General features: G+C 49.6%; 1 protein-coding gene across 8 annotated transcripts in view; it reads left to right on the forward strand.

Moving 5' to 3' along the window:
- Positions 1–18,129, forward strand: part of CD47 (CD47 molecule) — an 87,307-nt gene that overhangs the window by 22,541 nt on the left and 46,637 nt on the right. For all 8 annotated transcript variants that reach the window (XR_005595245.1, XM_039527953.1, XM_039527973.1 and 5 more), the window contains exon 2: positions 1,439–1,789. Coding sequence is in view for 7 of the 8 variants with exons in the window: in XM_039527953.1 (XP_039383887.1) it covers positions 1,439–1,789 (351 nt within the window). In the remaining variant the exon portion in view is untranslated. The remainder of the gene's footprint in view (positions 1–1,438; positions 1,790–18,129) is intronic.

An 18,129-nucleotide genomic window follows, 5' to 3' on the forward strand; every position in this document is an offset into this window, starting at 1 on the left:
TCACCTGGACCATCCCGATGAGCCCCCCAGACCCTCACCCCAACGAGCCCCAACCAGCTGCACCCGGATCCCCCTGCTGAGCCCTATCCACCCCACACCCAGACCCCCCCCCCACTGAGCCCCAACCACATTCACCTGTCTCCCCCCCTGTAGAGTCCTATTGCACCTGGAGCTCCCTGCATCCAGATCTACTGAGCTGTCTGCACCCAGCTTGCCCGACGCCTGGATCCCCCGCACTAAGGCCCTCTGCGCTTGGATACTGCCGGGTTGAGCCTGCCTGCCCACACCTGATGTGCCTGGCACAGTGAGGCAGGGCTCTGGGGTGTTTCTGGCTCAGACCCGGCTTTTGCACTGTGTCAGGGTCAGTTGAAGCCTCACCGCCAAGTTGCTGTCCCAGGGGAGGGATGCTGCAGTGTGGTCTCCCACCTCCATGTGTGCTCCCCACTGCCATGCTGGAGCCTCCACGTTTATTTATTAACAAATACAATTTGCAGAATTTTAAAATATTGTGCCAAAAAAATAAAAATTCTGCGTCCAGAATTCCCTCAACAGTAACTGATTGTACAGGCGTGCACATATATGCCTTAGGTCACAGTCGAGCTTTAGTGGGGCTACTCATGTACTTAGTTAAACATGTGTTTTGCTGAAATTGGGCCTTAGTGCAGATGTTTTCTCCATACGGCCCTAGACCCAGAAAATATCCCAGAACAATTGTCTGGTTAGGTGCAGCACTGAGAATGTTGGGATCTGAGTTACTACAGAGAATTCTTTCCTGGGTGCTGGCTGGTGAGTCTTGCTCACATGCTCAGGGTTTAACTGATCGCCATATTTGGGGTCGGGAAGGAATTTTCCTCCAGGGCAGATTGGCAGAGGCCCTGTAGGTTTTTCGCCTTTCTCTGCAGCATGGGGCACGGGTCACTTGCTGGAGGATTCTCTGCAGCTTGAGGTCTTCAAACAACGATTTGAGGACTTCAGTAACTCAGACATAGGTTAGGGGGTTGTTACAGGAGTGGGTGGGTGAGATTCTGTGGTCTATGAATCTAATATTTACTTATGAATGTTAGGTACTTCTAAGACACCAGTTGTGGTGGTACCTAAACATCATGTAAGAATCAAGAAGCAATAAATATGTCTTAAAAAGGGCTGTAATCTCATCTTGCCTCTTCCTCTCTCTTTCCAAGCATAGCCTTCTTGGGGAATATTTTTTTTAAATCCATCCATCCTTCCTCTTTCTCAAAGGTTTTCTTCTTGTCTTCTTATCTCTTGTTTTCCCTCTTTTGTCCCTTATGAAGAACATTAATCTGTGCTTGTTTCAAGTGTGTGATCATGTCTGGCCATCCATTACACTTTTCAGTATTTCAGTAGCTTTCTTGTTGCTCAGATGTTGGGTAAATTAATTGTGGAACACTGTCTAATCAAACTTTTTTTTTTCTTCCAGGTTCTGCCCAGTTGCAGTTCAATGTAACCAAGTCTGTTGTAAAAACCAATCGTGATGAAAGAGTCATCCTACCTTGCATAGTGACTAATTTAGCACTGAACAATATTAGAGTCATGTTTGTTAAATGGAAACTAGAAAAAAAAGAATTTTTCAGTTTTGATGGAAGCACAGAAAAGAACCACAGAAATAAGAATTTTTCATCTGCTAGTTTAGCATTTCCACAAAATTTAAAGTTTGGCGTTGCCTCATTGTCAATCTCAAATACGCAAGCAGTTCCAGGAAACTACAGTTGTGAAGTGACAGAATCGAATAGGGAAGGAGAAACTGTAATTGAACTTGTATCCCGTAGAGGTAAGTTGATGTCGTGTGATTTTGCAAGCCTGCTATGAAATGAAACAAACCAGGCCTTGAGGGAAAGGACACAAAATAACAAATGTGAAAATGAACCATTAAAAATATCTAGAACATAAAGCCCAGTCTTTACTCACCTGAGCAGTCCTTGTGAGCAAAGTTTATATCAAAATCCAGGGGAATACTGTATGAGTAAGAGTTAGGCCTGCAGGCTGGCATTGTGTCTGTTAACTTTTAGGGATGGTGAGGCTTTTCCACCTGATTTAGCTTTTACTGACTATATGGTATTTGTGCCACACTCATTTTAGTTTATGTATATTCTGATCCACTCTCTAGATAATAGAAACACAGAGGGGTATAGGGGGGAAGCTAAACATGGCTCCTAATTGGCTGCAGGGATTTGCAGGGTGCCACAGGGAAGCGGTGCAGGGAAATGAATTGAGGAGTCAGAGGGGATGCAGTAAGAGGTGGCCATCTACAGGGTCCCTAGGCCAGGACCCAGAGTAATGGACAGGCCCGGGTCCCTGTCCCCCCGCCCCTCCCGCCACTGAGGAAGTGACCAGGCAATGGGCTGCAGTTGCCACTGAGGGAAGCGGCTGGACAGCAGACTGCAGTCCCCCTGGAAAAGGAAGTACAGACTGTGGCATAGCTGGAGGGACACTGGTTTGGAGCAGAAGTGATGGCAGCAAGATATCACCAGAAGAAGGTGCACTGGTTAGTAGAGCTAATCCCCAGGACAGCCAGCAGGAGGCGCTGCAGTGGTGAGTGAACCCTATCACACTCTCCAGTTCTATCTGTGAAAGAGCATGAGACCCATCTCCACCTCAACTGCAGGCTAAAATCCAAAAGTGAACAAGACAAGGAAAAAAAAACAAACAGTCCTCTGAGGATGACCATCCTTTGCTTCTTGAAAAGGCAGAGAAAAAACCACTAGAAAACAGGAAAGAGCTCCAGAAGTAGGCCTGGAGGCAGAATATTCTAGTTATCACATGGATGGTTCCAAATGGATGGTTCAGGCAAGGGGATTTGGAGGACAGTGCAGAATAGATATTCTCTAACTTTTCAGGCTCCTCCACATCCCTTTGGAGATTGCTCTGACAGGCCAGGAGCCATTCCCAGCAAGAGATGCAAAGATAATTCAGAGTGCTTTCTGCCAACAGCGGAACAGGTTCAGACTCCCAGTGGTAGTCCATGATCTAAATTAGCTGTTACCACTGAAGAAATATCTTGGAGTCATTGTGGATAGTTCTCTGAAAATATTTGCTCAAAGTGCCTCAGCAGTCAAAAAGCTAACAGAATATTAGGAACCATTAGGAAAAGGATAGATAATAAGACAGTAAATATCATAATGCCACTATATAAATCCATGGTATTTTCACACCTTGAATTCTGTGTTCAGTTCTGGCCTCCCCATCTCAGAAAAGATATATTAAAAATGGGAAAGATACAGAGAAGGGCAACAAAAATTATTAAAGGTGTGAAACAGCTTCCATATAAGGAGAGATTAAAAAGACTGGGATTATTCACCTTGGAAAAGAGACACCTGAGGCAGGGCAGGGGTGATAGAAGTCTATAATACCATGACAGGAATGGAGAAAGTGAATATAGAAGTGTTATTTACCCCTTCACATAACACAAGAACCGGGGGTCATCCAATGAAATGAATAGGCAGCAGGTTTCAAACAAACAAAAGAAAGTACTTCTTCACACAACACAAAGTCAACCTGTGGAACTCGTTACCAAGGGATGTCGTGAAGGCCCAAACTATAAATGGAATTTAAAAAGAATTAGATAAGTTCTTGGAGGATAGATCCATCAATGGCTATTAGTCAAGATAGTTGGGAATGCAACCCCATGCTCTGGGTGTCCATAAGCCTCCATGGGCGCCGACTTATATGGGCTCCTGGGGCTTTAGCCCCAGGAATATTCACAGACAGGGGCTCTGCTCCAGCAATATTTGGAGCTAGGTTTCTCCCCTGCTGTGCGCTGCCGGCAGCCCAGAGCCTTTTAAATCCCAGCCGCGGCAAGGAATCAGAGGGCTCTGCGCTGCGCGCAGGGGAGCCCAGAACCCTCTGATTCCCGGCGGTGGCTGGGATTTAAAACTCTGGGCTGCCCGCCGCGGGAGCCCAGAGCCCTCTGATTCCCGGCCGCGTCTGGGATTTAAAAGGCTCTGGGCTGCCCGCTGCAGCAGACAGCCCAGAGCCCTCTGATTCCCGGCCGCGGCTGGGATTTAAAAGGCTCTGCGCTCCCCGCGGTTGCAGGCAGCCCAGAGCCCTTTAAATCCCCGCCGCGGCTGAGATTTAAAAGGCTCTGGGCTGCCCGCCGCGGCGGGGAGCCCAGAGCCCTCTGATTCCCGGCCGCGGCTGGGATTTAAAAGGCTCTGGGCTCCCCGCGGTTGCAGGCAGCCCCGAGCCCTTTAAAGCCCCGCCGCGGCCGGGAATCAGAGGGCTCTGGGCTGCCTGCTGCGGCGGGGAGCCCAGAGCCCTCTGATTCCCGGCCGCGGCTGGGATTTAAAAGGCTCTGGGCTCCCCGCGGTTGCAGGCAGCCCAGAGCCCTTTAAATCCCAGCCGCGGCGGGGATTGAAAGGGCTGTGGGCTGCCAGCGGCGGCGGGCAGCCCAGAGCTCTCTGATTCCCGGCGGTGGCTGGGAGTTAAAAGGCTCTGGGCTGCCCGCTGCGGCGGGGAGCCCAGAGCCCTCTGATTCCCAGCCGCGGCTGGGATTTAAAAGGCGCTGGGCTCCCCGCGATTGCAGGCCGCCCAGAGCCCGCTGATTCCCGGCCGCGGCTGGGATTTAAAACTCTGGGCTGCCTGCAGCAGACAGCCCAGAGCCCTCTGATCCCGGCCGCGGCTGGGATTTAAAGGCTCTGGGCTCCCGCGGTTGCAGGCAGCCCAGAGCCCTTTAAATCCCAGCCGCGGCTGGGAATCAGAGGCTCTGGGCTGCCCGCTGCAGCAGACAGCCCAGAGCCCTCTGATTCCCGGCCGCGGCTGGGATTTAAAAGGCTCTGCGCTCCCCGCGGTTGCAGGCAGCCCAGAGCCCTTTAAATCCCTGCCGCGGCTGAGTTTTTAAGGGCTGCGGGCTCCCCGCGGTTGCAGGCAGCCCTGATCCCTTTAAATCCCAGCCGCGGCTGAGATTTAAAGGGCTCTGGGCTCCCCGCCGCAGCGGCCAGCCCAGAGCTCTCTGATTCCCGGCGGTGGCTGGGATTTAAAAGGCTCTGGGCTGCCCGCTGCGGCGGGGAGCCCAGAGCCCTCTGATTCCCAGCCGCGGCTGGGATTTAAAAGGCTCTGGGCTCCCCGCGGTTGCAGGCAGCCCAGAGCCCTCTGATTCCCGGCCGCGGCTGGGATTTAAAAGGCTCTGGGCTGCCCGCCGCAGCAGACAGCCCAGAGCCCTCTGATTCCCGGCCGCGGCTGGGATTTAAAAGGCTCTGGGCTCCCCGCGGTTGCAGGCAGCCCAGAGCCCTTTAAATCCCAGCCACGGCTGAGATTTAAAAGGCTCTGGGCTGCCCTCCGCGGCGGGGAGCCCAGAGCCCTCTGATTCCCGGCCGCGGCTGGGATTTAAAAGGCTCTGCGCTCCCCGCGGTTGCAGGCAGCCCAGAGCCCTTTAAATCCCTGCCGCGGCTGAGTTTTTAAGGGCTGCGGGCTCCCCGCGGTTGCAGGCAGCCCTGATCCCTTTAAATCCCAGCCACGGCTGAGATTTAAAGGGCTCTGGGCTCGCCGCCGCAGCGGGCAGCCCAGAGCTCTCTGGTTCCTGGCCGCGGCTGGGATTTAAAAGGCTCTGGGCTCCCCGCGGTTGCAGGCAGCCCAGAGCCCTTTAAATCCCAGCAGCGGCTGAGATTTAAAGGGTTCTGGGCTCCCCGCCGCAGCGGGCAGCCCAGAGCCCTTTGAATCCCAGCCTCTGTCCGCTGATTGCCCCCTCCCCAGACCGCTGCCCCAACTGCCCCCCTGAACCTCCACCCCCTATCTAAGCCCCACTGGTCCTTGTTCCTGATTACCCCTCCGAGACCCCTGCCCCTAACTGCCCCTTGGGACCTCAGCCCCTATCTAAGCCTCCCTTCTCCTTGTCCCCAACTGCCCCCTCCTGAGACCCCACCCAACTTCCCCCCAGGACCGCACCCCCTACCTGTCCCTGATAAACCTCTTAGACTCCCATGCCTATCCAATTGCTGCCTGTCCCCTGACTGCCCCTTGAACCTCTGCCCCATCCAACTCCCCCTGCTCCTTGTCCCTTGACTGCCCCCCGGAACTCCCTACCTCTTCTCCAACCCCCAAACCGCTTACTGTGCCACTCAGACCAGCGTATCTGGCTCCATGCAGCTCCAGACAGTTGCTGCCATGCTCCCCCATGGAGCCCACAGCCCTCTCCACCCCAGCACCTGCCTTCCAGATTTGAACACCTCAAAATTCAGGAGTGCTCAAGCTCGGTTTGGGCAGCTTTTACTTCATTTCTCCCAAATCAGTTTCCCCTGCAAGGTGCCAACTGAAGGTGTTGGAGAACAGAGAGATCAGGTGGCCTCCTAATGCCTGGAAAAGAGACAAAGGCCGGAGGAGGGAGTGTCAGTGTCTGTGCGGACTTCTGGGAAGTGCACGGTGTGGAAGGGGATGCTGTGATGCTTTGGAACATCTCCATACAAAGCCAGTCAGGACTCTGGGGGAGCCTCCTCTCTCGGAGCATACTGTCTCCAGGGCAAGAAGCTTACACCTTCCTGGGTCTGACCTCGGAGCATTCAGCATGCCCTTCCACGTCATGCACTTTCCAAAGTGAGTCTGCCCAGGCTGGTCCTGGGGCAACCAGAGGTCGCTGCACCCCAACTCTGCAGTCAGATGTGACTCTCAGCCAGACAGTAAAACAGAAGGTTTATTAGATGACAGGAACACAGTTTAAACAGAGCTTGTTGGTACAGAAAACAGAACCCCTCTGTCAGGTCCATCTTGGGGGGTGGGGAGCCCAGAACCAAGTTCTGGGTCTCTCCCAATTTCCCCAGAAAGCTCCAAACTGACACTCCCTCCTCTGGGCTCTGTGTCTCTTCTGGACAAGGAGGCCACCTGATCTCTTTGTCCCCAACACCTTCAGTTGGCATCTTGCAGGGGAAACTGAGGCACCCACACAGTATTCAGAGAAAATATTAAGAACATTCCCACTTCATCACAACAGATGCAACAAAATATAATACTGTATATTGAAGTAGGCAAGTGCTGCTTCTGACTTTCCACTTTTAATTGACCCTTGTAATCTTGTGGCACTGACGCGTTGTAGCTTCATTTTATATCGGCTTACAGGGCGGGAGCGGGGGGGCACCACCATTTTGGGCCCCACCAAAAATTATACAAACCTGCCGCCTATGTAAGCCTCTGATGGCCGGATGTTAGGACTGGATGATAGGGGATGGATCACTTGATGATTGCCCTGTTCTGTTCATTTCCTTTGAAGCATCTTTCGTTGGCCACTGTCAGAAGAGAGAATACTGGGCTAGATTAACCACTGATCAGACCCAATATGGCCATTGTGTGAATAAAGTTCAGCATGTGTGTTTGAAGGATGGGGGCATGAGCCCACCCACCTACCCCATCCCTTTTTGTTTGTGAATTTTTTGCAAATTGATCCTGATCATTTTCAAATATACGCCTTACTTCTAAGTATTTGCTAAATAGCTGGACATATAATGTTCAGTCTATGAGTTGTTCATGAACTATTCACTTCAACTTTTATTATTGGGGAAGTGGGGCTAGCTATTTAAGTCACATATAAAGTTGTGATGCTCCCTGATTGGGTAATGAAGCTTTTAAAACAGCAGAATAGCTAATGGTGAATAATGCACTTCTGGGATGATTTTTGGACTAATAATAATGTAATAATCAAATTCATCTATGGCATAATTTTGTGACACTCCCATTATCTACAGTGAGAACTGCACCTCTATACAGAACACCTGAATTTGGCTCTGAGGCCTTGGCTACACTTGCAAATTTGCAGCGCTGCAGCAGGGTGTGAAAACACACCCTCTCCAGCGCTGCAAATTGCGGCACTGCAAAGCGCCAGTGTGGTCAAAGCGCTGTACGTTATTCCCCACAGGGAGGTGGAGTACGGACAGCGCTGGCGCTTTGACTACACTTAGCGCTTCAAAGCGCTGCCGCTTAGATAAAAGCGGTTTTATCTAACTGAGGAGATAGATAAAACCATACTCTTACTAGAAGGTTGCAATATAACACTAGTTCTTAGACTTCAGAATAATAATACAAAAGAACCCAAAAATAGAGAGGAAGAGAAAGAAATCAGGCTGCTCCCTAAAAAACAGAGTGGCACAACTCACGCCACCTTATTCTAAACTTGCTGTCTGCAGACTGACTACCGCTGCAGTGTTAGGCCCAGATTGCACACATCCCTGCAGAGCCCCTAGCCTGCAAGCAGGACTAGGAAATCCCTCTGGGTATTTAAAGTGACAGCTTACAATGTCAATACAGTTTTCAACACACTGGACAGGATAAGAAAGAGACCATGAATATTATAACTAATGAAAATCATAGTAAACCATGATGCCTTTAGTTGTGAGTATATTCTTCAATCAACTTTACTGTTCAACCAGCTATAATTATTATTGATGATTATGCACAAAATGGTATGAATGCCACTGCACAGATGTGTAAGAATGAGATGCATACTTGTGTGTGGAAATTGTTCTAAAAGTAGTTGGAAGGGAAATAAAATCACTTTCAAGCAAGCTAACCAGCAAAACACACACAACATGCAACCTATTCACAGCTGCCAAAAGAGATCAGTCTAGTTTCTTTTATTAACCAGAAGGGGAAACTTAACCAGTAAAAGCTCTTTGGAGACAAGAAAGACATTCCTTAAAAAAATCAAGCTGGAATAAGCCAAAATCTCATTCAAAGATCAAGACAGGCAGCCAATTAAGCTAATGCACTGGGCCAAATTCACTAATGGAGTTAGAGGGAGCAACTCAGTTGAAATCAATGCAGCTGCACCTATTGTCTTTGCTTCAGAGCATTTAGGTTACTGTTGCAGGCTTGTTAAAAGTTGTGTATGTTTGAATAACATTGTATATGTATACCCCACTTCAAAACCTTTCCTCTGCATGGATAAAAAAACATCTCTTGACACTTTTCTTAAGAGTAGGGGTAGGGTGACCAGATGTCCCGATTTTATAGGGACAGTCCTGATTTTTTGGTCTTTTTCTTATATAGGCTCCTAATACCCCTCCCCCATCCCGATTTTTCACACTTGCTGTCTGATCACCCTAAGTAGGGGACTTGCTATGTTCTCCTTGGCCAAATTTTTCTCTTTTCACCACACTGTTCTGTTGGTTTGGTTGCTGCTACACTTCTTTCCTGAAGCAGCCATGTTACTGTGGAGCTATATGTGCATGGTTTATGAAACTATTTGCAATCCTTAAAGCAGAGCCGGCTCTAGGCACCAGCATTCCAAGCATGTGCTTGGGGCAGCACTTTTCAAGGGGCAGCAGTTCATTTTGAGTTGGGTTTTGTTTGTTTGTTTGTTTGTTTGTTTGTTTGCTTAGGGCAGCAAAAACCCTGGAGCCAGCCCTCCCTTAAAGCTAGATAAATGGGAAATATTTTTTGCAGTGCTTTTCCCGGCATCTCTAAACTCTTTTCTTCCCCCCACCTACCAGTGATCACATATCTGTAATATTTGCCTTTACATTTAATGCACATTCCATGGATGCAATGAAGGAGTTCTCAGCTTCTCTTTCCTTCCCTTGTGAGTGCTTCAGAGCAGAGATCCAATGTCATCCACTCTTGTGATATTTGGTGTTTGTGTTAAAACCCCAGTGCCAGGAGTCATGTGATTACACGAAGGTCTCAGCTCCCATTAAGAAAAAACTAGTATATTAGTTCTAGCCCACGTGGTATGGGGAAAAAGCTTGAATATGTGAATCATAAAGGCTCAAACCAGAAGGCGAAGGAAAAAAAAACAAATTTATTTATTTATTTTTAAACTCAACACTTTTAAGACAATCTCATGAGGTCAGATTGTCCTGCCTGCATATTTTGAGTACCTGCCCTGTGAGAAATCCTAGTACAACACTGGGCTTCCCAAAAGATAACATTTCTGAACAAGAGATTCTAACATAAGAGAGGCATAGGTTCTGCTACTGCTATACCGTGGCTCTCCTAAGAGCCCCTCAGTCAGCTGGCCATGATGGAGGAAAGAGAGAAATTTCCTTTTCTGGTTCATTTTACATATTTCATTGGTACAGAGAAGGCAATGGCGCTGCGTCACCAAGGGCTTGTATAGACAGGTTGTAAAACTTGTAGTGGCAGAATAGGCTGGCTTGCTAAGGGCCTCCAGGAAGGGCTGACTTGCTAAGTGCAAGATGTGCAGAGCGTAAGCTCCATACTGTAACAACATGCATAAGTATGTGCGTGACTAGTGAATGCTGCTTGGCGAACACACTGCAGCAGGCAGTGAATGCTGAAGGTGTGCTGAGACAGCAGCCAATGTTTCATCTTAAGATGCCTCTCTGGCTGGAGTGGGATCCTTATGGAATAATCCTACGGAACGTAATAGAAAATTCTAACTTTCCCTTCCTTCCTTAGTTAATTTTTTTTTAATCATGCCATAGAACTGAACACAAAATTGTTTCCCTGCTACAGAATTCTATAGAATGTTTCAAAACACCTATAGAGAGGTGATCATCTTCTATTGCAAACTTCCATAATAATATGGTATTTTTTATAGAATCTTATATGTTTCATCACTATTTAATTCCATAGGAATTGTGTATAAGGGGAGGCCAGTCCCAAGTAAGACTAAGGAATGTTGGCCTATCTCCATCAGCCCACAACTGCTTGTCAAGAAGCAGCCTAGTCTATTGTTACTTGACTGAGGCCTTTGTCAATGCCATAATTCCAACGCTCTCAAGCTGGATCAGAGATTACATGATACCCAAGAAGAAGATGTCAGACTCTCCCTGGCAGACATAGAGGTCTTTTTTATTTAACCCGAGCCTCAATCAAACCCTAGCTTGCTCTGTGATGTAAAAGTAAGCAGCTAATTAAGGATCTGATTAGACATCCAATTAACTCAATAGCAAAATTCTCATTGAATTCAGTGGCCCTATCAGCATGGGGGGGCTTTTAATTTAATACGTTTGGCAGGTGCCCTGACGCCACTGAAGGAAAAAGATGCTTGACAACCCCCCAGAGGAGTATCTGAAAGAAAGATAACAATAAAAAATGGAATAAAAAAACTGCACACTATTCATTGTATTGTACTGAGTAGAAAAAGGGAATAAAAGAGGGAAATACAATTTTGAAATTTCAGGATTTTTCAAACAAATATTTTGCAAAAAAGTCTGGAAAAAACCCCCAACATTATTCCATTTCAATCCCTGTGAAACAGAAACAACTTTGAACATTATTTTTTTTTTCCAAATTGTTTTTCTATTTTTGACAAGTTCTTCTGGAAATGTTGGATTTTGAACCTGGCTTGATCTTCTCATGGAACCTTTTATATGTTGGTGCTCAAAGTTGCATGAATATTTACAGACATCAGTAACTTAATGAAGTATGTCAAAGGAAACTGAAATAGATGTATCCCTTTGTCCTCGCTCATGGCTAACAGACAGAGGGGCTCACCGGGAGAGGCCAAGTCCGAGCCAAGCAGAACCTATATCTCTGGTTAGCATTGCCTACTCCACAATGTTTATCTTTTGAAAAGCATGGTGTGACTGTAATTATTTATGAATACTCTGTCTTGACCTTGATCCTATTTACCCACCTCCTGCTCAAGACAGGACCCTTCTTATAATCACTTATAGCAGGAGTGAGAAAAAATTGTCTGTTCTCATACTTTGTTTGAGAGCAATAATAAAGGTGCAGGATTGAGTTTTCCACTAAACAAAAGTCACAGTCTATAGAGCTGTGATTCATAGTCACATAGCTAGACTCTACCCCCACGACTTGGACAGTGGTTAGCTCAGAAGACTGGAAATCCGGTAAGCTGGATTCTGTTCCTAGCTCTGCTATTGGCTCATTATGTATCTTTATTCAAATTATTTAACTACTCTGTGCCTCCGATTCCCAATCAATAAAATGGAGCTAACAATATCCACTTTTGTAAAGGACAATGAGGTTTACAGATGAGTGCAAAATGTTATTTATTATTATAATGCTGTGCCATGGCTTCTGGACATGGGGCTGTTAATGTGAGTGTTATACTAATGGACAGTGTTTATGATTAATGTATTGTGGAGATGCCAAGTGTACAGATGGAGGTCTGGCTGCTCTCTTGTCGCTGAAGGAAATGGCACTCGCACCCTGTCAGTCTGACAAATTGTTATTGCGGGTAGCCTTTGAAGAGGCTTCAGGCATGCAGGCCTATTTATGCTACTCTTCTGAATTTCCCTGCCAGCTACAACAGTCAGCTGCCTCCCTGACAGTTCTGTGTGTCTGTGACACTTATCTCCACCCATTTCCAATGTGACCACATATAACAGTCAGCTTCACTTTACGGAATAAGAATCTGAAATTGCAGATCAGTGCCTACTGGTAGCTATACTAGAGACTAGATTAGATAGCCTATTGAAAGTTACTGTGCCTCCTAGGCAGGGTGTACATAACATACACTTTTACAACCATACATGGGTATGTTTATCCATTATAACAGAACCGCGCATTAAATATGTAAATGATAGACAGCGCAGTTCTGCTTCCACATTTGAGAACTGCTGCTGCATGTGCCCCAGGGGCCTCAGGAACCAAATGAGCATAAGCACATGGTATCCCATGACAGCAAGGGTAGACACTGGTCACACTAGCATGCAGTGCCTTGATGATGGAAGAGGACTTGGTAAAAGGCAGTCTTGTTGGCAACAAGCAGTTTGCTTGACAGCCCTGCAGCAGGGAGTGACAGCACAGCGGCAGATCATTTCAGTAGGAACCACAAGCACTGGAGACAGAAAAGGAGGGTGCTGCATACCCAGCCCCAAGAACTTAGAAAGGGGGCAGAGTACTGCGGACTTCAGGTGCAGAGTTGCAGTAGTGCATGCTGCAGATCCACACCCAGCTTAATGGCACAGTGAAGCTGTACTCACAGCATCATCCTTGGGATTCAGCAACACAGACTACTATTGTAGTTTACAGATAAACACCTGACACTAAGAGCATGCATCTCTCCCATAGGTAAGAACAGGCTTCCTGGCAGCTAGAAGAGTGTGTGCTCTATGGTTGCATTGGCGGCAGGGTTTAGGGTGTACTATGTATGCTGCCTTTGCAGCAGAGTGTGGGTGTGCTATATATACTGCCTTGGCAACAGTGATGAGTGGGTGTGTTGCAGCTGTACCCCTCTGGACTCTGCAGCAGAAAGAGAGTGTACACACAGTTTTCTCTCTTTGGCAGCATACTATATAACTGTACACAAATCTGATATTGTCCCAGAACTCCAGTCTGCAGCTCTCTGTGCCCAGGACAGAACATGTTTTAGACTGGAAATGGCATATAATTTTGGAAGGAATTGTCTTGAAAAATAGTCCGGAATGTGGTCACTTTTGGTGAAGAGACATCAAATAAACTACAGCAATAAAAATAAAATAATATTAATAAAATAATATTAATAAAATAATCTAGCTCTTCAATAACACATTTTATTAGTAGATCTCAAAATGCTTTACAAAGAGGTTGCTAGCATCATCCCCCTTTTACAGATGGAGAAACTGAGGCACAGGGCAGTGAACTGACTTGCCCAAGGTAACCCAGCAGGCCAGTTGCAGAGCATTTGTTTTACTGACAACTGTGAATTATTCTAAAGAAGATAGGACTGGTTATGATCAGGGCTGATGCAAGGATGTTTCATGTCCTAGGCGAAACGTCCACCTTGCACTCCCCTCCCCGCGCCCCCCGCCCTGAGGCGTGCCCCCCCCGCGGCAGTTACGCCCCTCCGCCCTGAGGTGCCACCCCGCAGCAGCTCCCCGCCCTCCGTCCTGAGGCACCCCTGCCCTAGCTCACCCCTGCTCCGAGCATGAGTACCTCGAGCACACCAATCAGCTTAGGCACCGCAAGCAGGGCCGGCTCTAGGTTTTTTTGCTGCCCCAAGCAAAAAAGAATTTGGCTGCCCCCCTTCCCAGCCCTGCGCTCCCCCCGTACCCTCTTGCTGCCCCAGTCCTGGGCTCTCCCCCCCACCCACACACACCCCCTGCCACCCCAGCACTGGGCTTCCTTCCTCCCACCAGTGCCCTCCCTCCACCCTGCTGCTGCCCCAGCACTGGGCTTCCCCCCACCAGTGCCCCCCCTCCACACCTCCTGCTGCCCCAGCCCTGGGTCACTGGTAACTCGCTCCCAGGACGGGTCATTCAGCCGGAATTTTGGATGTGCACAAAACACAGACAGGATTGGTTCCCATATGGTTACAGAGCTGCAGTAAAGTGGAACAATTTTCAGCTTGTGTGATTGGAGGATATCTGGATGTATATGATAAGACTGTCCTACATAAATGAGGAAAAGTTGAGGTGCCTTTATTATTCTTTTGTTCCACTCTTTCTTTCTATGGGGAATTTGCCAATGCAATATCACTGAGCAAGAGCTGCCTCCCTCAGGAGCTGTTTAAAACGAAAGCCCCGCTCCCCTTTGTTCACGGATTAAAGGCCTCACAAATGCGGCACTTATCTGTGAGGTGAGATCCCTCGAGGCACTTAGAAGAAGATCTCTTGTCGGCAGCGGCTTGTGGCCGGCCGAGCATTAGGAAACCCTGTGGACCGGGCATCGGACCCGGCACCGGGTGTGGAAAAAAGGAACTGAGGAGCGGACAGGCCGGCTGGGGTATATATCCTGCGCTATAGCGGCGCCACTCCAGGGGGCGCCCAGCCGGCCCGCCGGAGTTGCTAGGGTAAAAATCTTCCGTAGAGCCATGCACGCGCGGCGCGCACACCTAACTGGAATGGATAGGAGCAACACATCTCGAAGAACAACAGTTACTACGGTGAGTAACCGTCTTTTCCTTTCAAACAAACAAAAAGGCAATGGCTGTTGAAAATAGCAATTCCAGTGCTAATAAGCATTTCTTGCTCAATTTTATCCTACTTTTTCTACAGCAAGTTACAGTGGATCAGTATATTTGATTTGGGAGAAATGAAGTAAAAGCTGCCCAAACCGAGCTTGAGCACTCCTGAATTTTGAGGTGTTCAAATCTGGAAGGCAGGTGCTGTGGGTGGGAGAGGGCTGTGGGCTTCATGGGGGAGCATGGCAGCAACTGTCTGGAGCTGCACGGAGCCAGACACGCTGGTCTGAGTGGCACAGTAAGCGGTTTGGGGGTTGGAGAAGGGGTAGGGGGTTCCGGGGGGCAGTCAAGGGACAAGGAGCAGGGGGTTGGATGGGGCAGAGGTTCAGAGGGGCAGTCAGGGGACAGGCAGCAATTGGATAGGCATGGGAGTCCAGGTGGTGTATCACGGGCCAGGGAGGGGGTGGGGTCCTGGGGGGAAATTGGGTGGGGTCTCAGGAGGGGGCAGTTGGGGCCAGGGAGAAGGGAGGCTTAGCTAGGGGCTGGGGTCCCAAGGGGCAGTTAGGGGCAGGGGTCTCGGGAGGGGGTAATTGGGGGACAAGGACCAGTGGTGCTTAGATAGGGGGTGGGGGTCCTGGGGGGCAGTTGGGGCAGGGGTCTGTGGAGGAGGCAATCAGCGGCCAGGGGCTGGGATTCAAAGGGCTCTGGGCTGCCTGCAGCCGCGGGGAGCCCTGAGCCCTTTAAATCGGTGGCTGGGATTCAAAGGGCTCTGGGCTCCCTGCCCCTGCGGGCAGCCCAGAGCCCTCTGATTCCCGGCCGCGGCTGGGATTTAAAGGGCTCTGGGCTCCCTGCAGCTGCAGGCAGCCCAGAGCCCTCTGACTCCTGGCCGCGGCTGGGATTTAAAGGGCTCTGGGCTCCCCACGGCTGCCGGCAGCCCAGAGCCCTGATTCCCGGCCGCGGCTGGGATTTAAAAGGCTCTGGGCTTCCCGCGGCTGCCGGCAGCCCAGAGCCCTCTGATTCCCGGCCGCGGCTGGGATTTAAAGGGCTCTGGGCTCCCCGCGGCTGCCGGCAGCCCAGAGCCCTCTGACTCCCAGCTGTGGCTGAGATTTAAAAAGCTCTGGGCTCCCCGCGGCTGCCGGCAGGGGCGGCTCTAGGATTTGCGCCGGCGCGCCGCGGGGTCCGTGGTTCCGGTGGACCTCCCGCAGGCACGCCTGCGGAGCCGCGGTCTCAGCGGACCTTCTGCAGACATGTCTGCGGGAGGTCCACCAGGGCCACCTGCCGCCCTCCCGTGGGACGCCGCCCCAAGCGCGCACTTGGCGCGCTGGGGTCTGGAGCCGGCCCTGACCACAAGCCTGGGAGGCGGGAGAAGTGAAGCGGCCACAGCGTGCTCGGGGAGGAGGCGGGGCAGGGGTGAGCTGGGGCAGGGAGTTCCCCTGCGTGCAGCCTCACCCCCCCCATCTTACTTGCTGCAGGTGGTCCTCCCTGCACTCCCCTGCCCCAGCTCCCTCCGCCTAAATGCCGGTGGCAACCTGGGTGGCCAAAGATCCGGCCGCAGTGGTCTCTGCCGAAGAAAATGGCGCCCCCCAAATCCCAGTGCCCTAAGCGGTCGCCTAAATGGTTGCACCGGCCCTGGTTATGATGTTGAGTGATATTTGAAGATCGCATTCTTTGGGTATGGCTACACTTGCAGCCGAACAGCGCTGCTGCGGGAGCGCTCCCGCAGCAGCGCTTTGAAGTGCGAGTGTAGTCGCCATGCCAGTGCTGGGAGACAGCTCTCCCAGTGCTGCAGGTACTCCACCTTCCCTGTGGGGATTACCTTACAGTGCTGGCAGCCGCACTACCAGCACTGGGGCAGTGTTTACACTGGTGCTTTACAGCGCTGTAACTTGCTGCGCTCAAGGGTGTGTTTTTTTCACACCCCTGAGCAAGAAAGTTGCAGCGCTGTAAAGCGCCAGTGTAGCCAAGGCCTTTCTCTCCTGTTTTTTAATTGTTTTGTGGGAGGTGACACGGACAGAATTAAGGCTGCTTGGATTAATTTAGCTCCACCATTCCATACTTCCTAATTTTTTTTGCAGGATGATTTTCCAGGCTAAGTTCCACTCCCTATTTACAACCTTAGCTCCAATTTAATAAAGTTTACCACTTAAGGTATTTAATTAGTGGGCAGAGTGAAGTGAGGTCCTACTCTCAACTCTGTGGCATTCGTATGTACGCAGCACAATTACTTTTGAAAACTGCAGCCAATCAATTCCAGTATATCAGGGAATGCCTATTGATTCTGGTAATAATCAGAAAACAGGAAGCCCAATTTCCACTATCTGGCCTACAGAGTGCTGCAGGCAGAGAAAGTTCCCTGTTGCTCTCTGCTGCAGCCTATTCGCTTATTAGAGGGCAACCCACTTCACTGCTTATGTGGGTGAGGTGTACACCCAGTTGGGTCTCTTGGCCTTCCCATCCCACAGCAGGCAGCTCCCTCCTTTACCAACCAGGGCCCTTGCCTCCTCTTTCCTGCACCCTTGCTGGGCCCCAGACAGTCTTTCAGGCCAGCCTTCAACCGGGGGCCCCTCACAACCCACTCTGACAAGTTCCTCCCCAGCCAGACCTCCATTTGCACTTAAAAAGTTGAATAACACATACACAGATTGACCTGCATGAGCAACAAAGAGTGTGACCCTCTAGTTTTAAAACATTGTGAATTATTCCATGACAGGAGTCCCAGCAGAGTTTGCAAGCTACAGGGGATGTCTTACAGGCTTTGCAGGGCTCAGGCGAGGTGAAGAAGAGGGCATTCAGAGAATGAAGGAATAGGATAAGAGGCAAGGATAACACACACCCCTGAAAGACAAGTTTTACCAACGAACAGTGTCCGTGTGAACAATGCTTTGTCTCCCGTCAACAAAGCTACTGCCTCTTGTTGGGGGTGGAATTTTTTTGTTGGTGGGAGAGAGCTCGGCTACAAAGAGCGGCTACACTGCCCACCTATTAGTGGCACGGCTGTAGTGGCACAGCTGTGTTGCTAAAAGGTGCGTAGTGTAGACATAGCCTCAGTAGACTATGCTTTGTTTTGGCATATTAGATGAGAATCCGTCTTCATTTTTTTAAGAAAAAGGAAGACTTTACGTCTCACAGTGTGTGGAGAAAAGCTAGAAAATGTGCCGTGAGTTCAGCTGAAGACCTCAAACACCAGATACCAAATAAAAAGATCCCCAAGTGAATTTTTATTTGTGATTTTAACCCATTCTCTTTGGAGGGGGAGGAGGCTGATTTGTGAGTTTTTAACTCTTGGGGTTGGCAATACAGTGTATTGCAAGTTTGACAGTGTCTCCCTACAGGGTCCAGGAGCCTGGACAGAGACCAGGAGCCTACAAAAGACTTGA

Source organism: Mauremys reevesii, linkage group 1, assembly GCF_016161935.1.
Source record: "Mauremys reevesii isolate NIE-2019 linkage group 1, ASM1616193v1, whole genome shotgun sequence".
Taxonomy (NCBI): Eukaryota; Metazoa; Chordata; order Testudines; family Geoemydidae; genus Mauremys; species Mauremys reevesii.